The sequence below is a fragment of the Phyllostomus hastatus genome, unplaced genomic scaffold, assembly GCF_019186645.2.
Source record: "Phyllostomus hastatus isolate PE091 unplaced genomic scaffold, TTU_PhHast_1.1 phas_scaffold_345, whole genome shotgun sequence".
Taxonomy (NCBI): domain Eukaryota; kingdom Metazoa; phylum Chordata; class Mammalia; order Chiroptera; family Phyllostomidae; genus Phyllostomus; species Phyllostomus hastatus.
Genome location: NW_025334024.1, coordinates 32,229,389 through 32,238,717, shown reverse-complemented (window position 1 = coordinate 32,238,717; position 9,329 = coordinate 32,229,389). Strand labels below are relative to the sequence as shown.

Below are 9,329 nucleotides of genomic sequence, written 5' to 3'. Positions count from 1 at the left end.
GAAGCCCCATAAATATCTGGGGGGTGAGTAAACAGACGGAACTCCGTGCAACTGCTGGAGGAGCGTGCGTACCGGGCTGGAAGGCCGCGGCCAGGTCCGGGTGGGTCTGCAGGGGGCGGGGTCCGCAGGCCCGGGTCCGACAGGGGGCGCGCGTGGGGCAGGCGGCGCCGCACCTGTGCTGCGGGGCGGAGGGAGGATGGGGTGGCCCGGGCCCGGAGCAGCTGCGCGCCCCGCCCCACGAGCTCCTCCCCGCCGCCGCGGCCCCCCGGCTGCTGCCCGATGCGCTGCGCCGGGAGCCGGGAGCCGGGAGCCTGGCCGCGTCGCCGCCGCTGCAGGGCCGCCTGGGCCGGGTGACGCCACCGGCTGCATGGAGCCCCCGGAGGGCGCCAGCCGGGGAGGTGAGTGTGGACCCAACCCCAGGAGCCCCTGGGCTGCGCCTTTCCCGCAGCAGAGCCGCAGCCCCTGGTCCTGGGCCCACGCAGCCACCAGGGCCGCGAACACCATCAGCTGCTCTGGGTCCCGTCTGCGCGAGGCTGGCGGCACCTCCCGGGAGCTGCCGACGCCGGGCGGGGGGCGCACAGACCGCGTCCCCGCCCCCCTCGGCGCTCCCGGAAGCGGTGTCTGTCGTGCTCCTTGGTGGGTGGCCCAGAGTTTCATCCTGAACCCCTCCCAGCCGAGCTGTGGATCCAGGGTTCAGGGGATGGGGCGCGCCGGGGCCGGAGCTGGGGGTCTGGGTGGGCGAGGCGTGGGGGGCGATGCAGCTCTCGGCCGCGCGTCTGCTTTGTTCGCCCCAGCAGCGGCTCTGGGGCACTCGGGTGGGTGGGGGCGCGGCCGGAATCCTGTCAGGCGCCAGACTGAGATGGGTCTCGGAGGTGCACCGCCTGCGGAGTCTGGGGGGATGACCACTAGACTTGGTGGCCTGGGAGGGCAGGTCTACACGGAGTGACCCCTCCTCGCAGCCCGTTTACCGTCCTGCCACAGTGGGAGGAAAACTGTGGGAACCCCTCTCAAGACCTTTCCTAAAGGGTTTCCATCCGCCCAAGAACTAGGATGCAAACGCAGGACTCTTCAGCCCGCCTGACCAGGCCCCAGGAGCATCCCTGGTTTCCTGGGGCTTCCATTCCAGGGAGCCACTCCCTGCCACACAGGGGCCCGCTGAGGGTCCCCCAGCGGCTCTGGTGGCTTCCCCTGGAACCACACTGCTGGCCCGGAGGGGTCCGGGAGCAGTGGGTCCATGCTGTTAGCTGCAGCCAGTTGCCGGGCTGTTCATCCCACTGCGCTGCCCGGGGGCCCTTGTTCTCCTCCCTGCCGGCATCACACTCCCAGGGGCTAGTGGGTGTCGGCTTCCTTTGTTTTGTCGTTTGTGGGAGGGATCCAGCCTTTTCTCACAACTGACAGTCCCAGGACCCGGGCCGGCACCCCCCACCCCCACACAGTTCCCAGTGGCAGCTTGGTGGGGATTTGAAGACAGGGCTTGGAGAGCAAGGGCTGGGGAGAGATGGGCAACGCGCCCCGCCCGTGGAGACAATCCCAGGCCCCCCACAGGGCTGTGCAGGAGCTGAGCGACCCTTCACTTGCAGAATCTCACCTACTGGAACCTCAGACCAAGTCACTCAGGGCATAGACGTGGGCTTACCAGGTGCCTGTTCTGTGCGGGTGCCGCTTCGGCTGGGGCAGCGCTCAGGCCCGCACTGTGGGACCCACAGCCAGCGGCCACGGGATCATAGAGCTCACGTGTGAGGGCTGTGACTGGCGTCCTCCCAGCTCACCGGCTCTTGTAAACTGTGTTTGGAAAGTGTGGCACACACACAAAAGGAACTACAGAGGATCCCCTCCTGCCCACTCACCCAGCAGTAATTGATAGCATATCTAGACTATTTCATCCACAATTATTTTTGAAACTCTCTCTAAAAGGTAAGGGTTTTATGGAGCATAAAATCCCACCTTGGACCTAAACAAATTAACAATGTCCTAACTGTCAAAAGGCTACAGACTCAGAGATGAAACTGTTAAGGGGGGGAGCACATTTCTTGAAGGACCCCAGCTGCTACCTCTGGAAAGCCAGGGTTGTGGCCCAGCCCAGGGGGAAAGAGAGGCTGAGCCTGCACAGGGCTGGCAGGAGGGGTGATGGGTCTGGGGACAGGGGCTGGGAAACGGGGTGCCAGGGCCCCACCTCTGTGACCACCTGCCCCTCTCTGCAGCCATTGTGTTCTTTACGGCATTCATTCATCCACTTCACTAGTTCTTTCCTTTGCTTGTGGGTGAGTGCAGGGGCGAGGCCCTGAGCACATAGCCAGGAACTTGAAATTTGGGCCAAGTTCTCGGCACCACTGTGCTGGAAAATAGGTCAGCAACAGAGCACAAGGTAACCCTATCGGTTCTGCTCACATCAGCAGCTGGCCCTGGGTGGGGGGCACTGTGGCACCCCGTCAGCCTCCCCACGGGGAACTGTGCTGGGCCTGGAACCAGAACCTACCTCTCTGGGGACATGGGAAGCCCACATTGGCCTCTGCCCTGCCCCGGGAGACCCAGCCAGCTTGGGGTTCAGTCAGGCTGCCAAGCCCCCCACCACGCGCCTGCTGCTGAGACAGCCACTCTCCAGGGACCCAGGAACAGCAGGGGGTCTGACCTGTTGTGAGTTTGTCCCTTGATCCTCCAGGTATCAGACGGACCGATCGCACAGCCCCTTACTCACTGTGGCAGGGCGTCTTGGGCTCATTCATTCAACAAATGGTGCACCTACTGTACACTAGGACCAAGCCCAGGTCCAGGAGCTCACATTTCTCACACCTACTTCCAGCCTCTGAGCCTGGTGCCGGGCACACAGTAGGTGCACAGCAAATGGTACACCTCCTGGCTTTGCCCTCCAACTCCAGCCAAAGCCAACCTTTGTTTCCACTGAAGATTTTTAAAAACTGAGAAATGTCACTGGGGCTGAAATCCACCCTTTGAAAGTGCACATTTCCGTGTCATTGGTGCACAGATGGGCCCCAACTTGAGGGGTCAGCTGCGTGACTCTGACTGCACGGTGGCATCAGAGCCATACGCGCTCAGTAGATGCACTCTGAATGTGGAGTTCCAGCCTTCTCCTGGACTAGTGGCATGACGCTGTCTCTCGTGGTGCCAGGCGGCTGCAGGCGGACACGGGTGCTCCTCAGGGCACATCTGAGGAGGGTGGGCTGACCTACTATGTTCAGCAGGTCAGGTGTGTTAAATGCACTTTTGACTTAACATTTCTGACTTATGACAAGTTTACTGGGATATAACCCTACTGTAACTTAAGGAGCATCTGTGCTCACCGGGTGGTGCAACCATCCCCAGCACCTAAGTTTAGAATATTCTCATCGCCCCGAAAAGCAGCCCTGGGCCCAGGAGCTGTTACTCTGTGCCCCACACACGCCCCAGCTGCCAGTCTGCTCCCCAGGTCTTCTCGATGTAGTTTTCTGTGCTCCACAGCTCTGCCTGCTTGGGCATCTGCACAAATGATGGCATAACATGTGGCCTTTTGATCTGGCCTCCTGCCCTCACCATAACGTGTTCAAGGTTCGTCCATGTTGCTGCAGGAGTCAGAGCTCTGTCCTTTTCGGGGCTGAGTCACATTCCACTGACGGATGGCGCTGCTCTGTTTACCTGTCCTCCGTCGGTGGACGTGTGGGCTGGAGTCTGCTTCTGCCTGCTGTGGATGAGGCGTCTGTGGACGCGCGTGTGCAAGTGTGTGTGTGGACGTGTGCTTCCAGTCCTCCTGGGTCTGAGGGTGGCAGTGGAGTTGCTGGGCCCTGCAGCAGCTCCACCTTTCAGAGTGGGACTGTCTTCTACTGCGGCCATACCACCTTACTGGCATTCTGACTCTTGATCTCCATCACATTCTTCCAGCCCAAAGATCAGTACCCTTGAGAGCAGAACGTGTGTTTTCTGCTTCTTCTTTCCCCCACAGCTTTGACTCAGGCTAGGCCACTGCCAACGGGAAACAGAAAAGATGCAAAAACCAGAGACACACTATTCCATTGACTTTCTAACACCATAGATGCTTTGCTGTCCCAAGGATGCTGGCATTTGATAAAATGTGCTTCTTACAGTCAGTGCAAGAGGCGCAGGGGCTGGACCGGGGCTGTGCCAGGCCCCAGGCCCCCAGTACCTACAGAGGCACATTGATGTCCCACCTTCTTTCCCCACAGGGTAGGGCAGGGGTGTGCTGTCTCGCTGAGGTCCTGCGGGCTCCCTGCCCCGCCCCCCATCTCAGCTCCTGTGCAGGAAGGTGGGCAGCACCTGTGGGTTTTATCCTTGCCACCTGCCATTACAGCCCATAGAAGTGCAAGCAGATGCAGCCCCCACAGCTGCAACCCTCCAGCGGCTTCCCTGAGGCCACTCACAGTAGCAGTGATGCCTGCCTCTGTGTCCCCTGGTTCTCACCTTGCTCCGCTCAAGAAGGGCACAACTCCCACCCACCTCCAGACCCCACCCCCCAACAGAACAGCCCCCATTCCTCCCCAGCACTGCCCACCCTTGAGAGGGTGAGGCCATCTACTTGGTTCAGGCTCGCCAGACACAGTGGGGGCACTCAGGAAACCTCTGAAGAACAAACAAATGAATGAATGAATGCTTTCTTGTCCAGATGAGGGACCCCACCCAGTGACAGAGGGACAGGGACAGGGCAGCTGTGAGCAGACACCTGGCCTCTGCCCCACAGTCTGCCAGAAGCCCACCTCTGCAGGTGGGCCCCGGGAACACACTCCAGCGTCCCCATAGGCGCAGGCCAGGGGTCTGTCCTCCCTCTTCTGGCCCATCTCCAGCCCTGTGCCAGGACCTGGGAGTGGAGGCCAGCAGCTGGTGGCTGTGACCTCTGTGCCTGGGACAAGCAAACCGTGCTCTTAGCTGGCTGTGACACTGGTTAAGAAACGAAGTGCTAGGACACAGGACACCAGGAGCCACTGTCACTGTGGCACTTACCCCAGAGTGTCCCACTCCATATGGGATCTCTAGGCAGATGGCAGCACCCACCTGGAGCCCCCACCCAGTCACCCACCCACCACCAGGGGCCATGTGTGTGGAAGTGTGTCAGAATTGTGTCACAGGCCAGGACACAAGTCCACCCCGTCATACTTGCACCCCTGTGTGAGCCCCACCCCTTGAGGAAACAAAGCAAAATGCTCTGCAGACCCCCAAGGGCTTCCTCGACCCCACCCGCTAGCCCAGAGCGGCATCCAAACTCTCTCTCGTGCCCTCTGGGCGGGAAGATGTCCTTGCCAGGCCAGGGGTGGGTGTAACTCGACCCTCGGAGGATGCTCAGCAGCCACACTCCAATGCGGCAGAGGTGGAAACCGGATCCCCTGAGCCCTCAATCCAGCTGGCCCAGGCCCCATGTGTGAGAGTAGGGTGCAAAGCTTGACAGGGTGCCAGCCAGCAGGCCTGCCTTCCCTCCACCACACTCCAGGGAGGGTGCTGCCCACCTGGACGGTCAAGCTCCGGGACTGTCCGCCGATGTCCCACTCGGCAGGCGCCCTCCAGACCCACACGTCCCCTGTGGCGGCATCCTGGCTGCTGAACACACTGTCAGGGGGACAGGCCCACCCCTCCGGGGCAGCTGTTGGCGCTGGGCCCCCCAGCCGGGCCCCTCTCGTCGCGACACTCGAGGCAGCTGCTCCCGAGGCTCCGTCCACGCCCGGCTCTCAGCACTCCCAGAGCATCGCGGGGCACTGTGGAGGGGCACCAGGGCTGCATCACTGGAGCCTACCTGCTTGGCGCCGGGGGTGGGGGGGGGGCGGTGGCCAGGGGACGTGAAGGCAAGACTCCAGAACAGTCTGCAGGAGGAGCTGGTAGGCATGGGGGCCAATGCTCTTGTGGTCCTGTCTCCACCAAGCACAGCACCAAGGGGCCCCCCACTTTCATCTCAAACACACACACACACAAAGTGTTGAAAACGAGAAACTACTTTCTCCCAAAAACAAGTGAGAAATTCTCGGAAAGACAGATCCCCCAGGAGCTAGGTGTGTGTGTGGGGAAGGGGTCTGCATGGCTTCCCTGCCGCTGCCCGGACTCTCGCTATGAGAGAGGGCGCTGGTGGGGTCAGACCACCTAGGCTCTGTCACAGCGGTCAGTCCGCAGAGGACAGACAGGCGACGGGCTGCGCAGATGGCCCCGAGAGACTGGCATGGCCTGTGTGCATCGAAGCTCAGACGCTCGGGGCCAGGGTGTGGGAGCGCCACCCGGGGAGAGGAGAAGCCCCCCAGCCCCCAAGTCTGGGATCTTGGCCAAGGCCACCCAAGCACCCTCATCAATGCCCAGCACCCCCAGCCCTCCCTGCCTGTGTCCCGGGGGTGAGGAGCCCCCATGCGCCCTCCCAGGGAACATTCTGTCTTTTGCAGAAATAGTTAAGGAGGTGGAGGTGCCACGGGCTGCCCTGGACACCCCAGCCCCCGGGACAGGGGACAGCTGCCACTTGCCTGTGGCCGAGGAGGAGGAGGAGGAGGTGGGAATCCCAATTCCGGCACCAGGGCTCCTGCAGGTCACGGAAAGGAGGCGTGAGTACGGCGGGGCTGCCCGGCCTGCCCCTGGGGAGCTTTGACTCCTGGGTGTGGGGAGCCTGGGCTTAGAGCTTCCGCTCGCTGGGCCTCAGCTGCACTGTCTATAAATGGGGGACCCTGAAGGCATTTGGCCCTGAGTGTGGGAGCAGAGTTGGGGGCTGGCTGTTCCCTCTCATTAGGGCCATGTTTGGCTTTAGCCAGAGCCCTGGTTCCTCCCTGGGGCTCGTGGGGGGCAGCGTGTGGAGGGACTGTGCCAACGACACGCCCTCTGCCCCCAGAGCCCCTCAGCAGCGTGTCCTCCCTGGAGGTGCACTTTGACCTCCTGGACCTCACCGAGCTGACCGACATGTCCGACCAGGAGCTGGCCGAGGTCTTCGCTGACTCCGACGAGGAGAACCTGGCCGAGAACCTGGCCGGTGACTCCCCAGCAGGTGAGGCTGGCGCTGGGCCACACTGGGCCACAAGGGCAGGTCCTAGGGCCCGAGGTCTCCAAACACTGCTCCCTGCAAACCTGTATTTTTTAAAATAATTTCATCTCAATTATGTATTTATTTATTTTTAAGATTTCATTTATTCATGTTTAGAGAGGGAAGGGAGGGAGAAAGAGAGAGAGAAACATCAATGTGCGGTTGCTGGGGGCCGTAGCCTGCAACCCAGGCATGTACCCTGACTGGGAATCGAACCTACGATGCTTTGGTTCGCAGCCCGCGCTCAATCCACTGGGCTATGCCAGCCAGGTCAATTGTGTATTTAAATGAGTACTGGCCACCATGGCAGCACTGAGTCAGCACTGCTGCATCCACATTCTCCTCCTGCCTCCTGTCCTCACGACTCCACGATGCTTCTCAAACACCAGCAGAAGGCTGCAGCCACAGGCCTCGGGAGGCAGGATCAACTGATTCTGAGTCTAACTACAAGTCAGGCTGCGCGCCCTTCACCCACCCCGGCCCTCCTCAGCTCAGCCTGACTCGGTTCCCCGCCTTTGGCTCCTGGGGAAGCACTGTTCTTGACCCAAGACCCCAATGGCCTCAGAAACTGCACGGCAGCCAGTGGGGTGTGTGGGCCCAGGGACCCTCCTCCCCTTGCTCAGACCCTGTGCAGGGGAGCCTGGGGGGGGGCTTTCAGACCCCCACCTGCACCCTGGGGACCATGGGGGTGGCCATCTGCTTGGGGCCAGACCCCCCAGGTGGGGCCTCAGCTACCCACTCAGGCCACACCCAGGCCCATACGTCCTCATGGCTGCTGGCCTGGCACTCACATTTTCTAAGCACCCATGGGACCCAGTGTGTGGCCGGACCTCCTTTTGGGAGGTCTGCACCCAGCCCAGTGGCTGCAGGAGACACCCCAGGCCCTGCTGACCCTACGTGTTCCTGCCAGGCCTGCACCCGCTGCCCCGGGCCGGCTGCCTGAGATCCCCATCCTGGGCGAGGACCAGGGCCGAGCAGAACCGCGAGAAGCAGCCCCTTGGCGACCCTGAGCGGCAGCCAGCGACTGTGGACACGTTCCTCACGGTGGAGAGGCCCCAGGAGGACTAGGCCAGCCGGCCCAGAGCCCAGGCGGGGGAGTGCAAGGCCATGACTCTGTGGACACTCTGCCCACTCCCTATGGCTCTGGGTCGGGGCCTCAGGCATCTCACACAAGCACAGCCCAGTGGCCTTACGTCCAGTTCCTTCCTGGTCCCTGGATCAGGGTTGACAATGCCCAGGGATGAGACGGGAGTGGCCTGGGCCTTCTGGAAACTTCTGTCTGCAGGACTGGTGCTCATCTGTCACAAGATTCCCATGTGGATACCAGGTGACAGGGGACCTGAGCAATGAAAAGGGCTCTGCAAACCCCCTGGGGTCCAGCCAAGTAAATGGTGGAGTCGGTCCTGAAAATTGCCACCTGGATGTCCATTCTGTCCCCTCCTACCACCCAGCACTGACCCAGGCCCTGAGACCCTGCCTGTCCTGGTCCCTGCAAGACATCTGGGCCAACCCTCCTTAGCTCGGAGTTCCAACACTGCATGCCAGTCTCCAACTGACGGGGTCACCTCCTGCCCATCCCCGCCCGCATCACCAGCTGGCATCCCGGCCCGAGGCAGTTGGGGATGTGGGGGCGACCTGGGCACAGCCCCGGCCCCCCAATTCCGGGGCACTAGGCTCAGCTGCTCTGAACGCTGCTTTTCATGTGCTAAGAAACAGAATGGGCTTCCAGCCTGCCTGCAGGCCCGAGACTGGGTTCACAATAAACGCGTGAGCCTGCCGTCTGTGCCGACACAAACCTGCCCTGACCTCGGCCCCCAAGCCGTGTCTGGGGGCAGGAGCCTGCTCTTCCGCAGGAGCCCCGGGTGGGCTCGTGGGCTCCCTTTGCGCAGCAGCGGCAAGTCCCCGGGGAAAGGGGCCTGAGTGAGCGCACAGACTCTGCCTGCTCCCTCCACGTGTGACTGGGGGCGCTCACCCCACACAGGCAAGAATGCCACTCACGACCCAGCCCTCTGAAGGCAGCTGGCCCACCCACCGGGCCTTCCTCCCAGTGCCCACCCTCACTGCTGCTACTGCAGAGCTAATTACAGGAAGTGGGGTCAAAACACCACAGGTCCTAGGGCCCGACCACTCTCCTCCTCTGTGACCAGAGCTCCGGGGCACACACCAGGGGGCGCTGTTTTCTCAGGGAAGCCACAGGGACTCTGCAGTGATGCACTCTGGAGAGCATCATGGCTTATTTGGGTCACACGTCAGGTGTCCTGGATCTCTCGTCATCTGGTGAAGATCCTGCCCCCACAGAGGCCCAGGAGACACTGGCGGTCCCTGGAGAGCCTCATCCCAG

General features: G+C 61.9%; 1 protein-coding gene across 1 annotated transcript; it reads left to right on the top strand.

Annotated features, from left to right (window-relative positions):
• Window positions 1–271: 271 nt before the first annotated feature.
• Window positions 272–8,981, top strand: DBNDD1 (dysbindin domain containing 1). The gene is made up of 4 exons (XM_045819000.1): window positions 272–398; window positions 6,363–6,518; window positions 6,800–6,952; window positions 7,899–8,981. Exons 1-4 carry the CDS (start codon window positions 368–370, stop codon window positions 8,054–8,056), a joined length of 498 nt encoding a protein of 165 aa, XP_045674956.1. The 5' UTR covers window positions 272–367; the 3' UTR covers window positions 8,057–8,981.
• The last annotated feature ends 348 nt before the right edge of the window (window positions 8,982–9,329 follow it).

Excerpts from the sequence above, each read along its gene's own strand:
- DBNDD1 (XM_045819000.1), top strand. The coding sequence starts at position 368 with ATGGAGCCCCCGGAGGGCGCCAGCCGGGGAG. Across the intron at positions 399-6,362 it reads GGAGGGCGCCAGCCGGGGAG|AAATAGTTAAGGAGGTGGAG; the intron begins GTGAGTGTGGAC and ends TGTCTTTTGCAG. Across the intron at positions 6,519-6,799 it reads GCAGGTCACGGAAAGGAGGC|AGCCCCTCAGCAGCGTGTCC; the intron begins GTGAGTACGGCG and ends CTCTGCCCCCAG.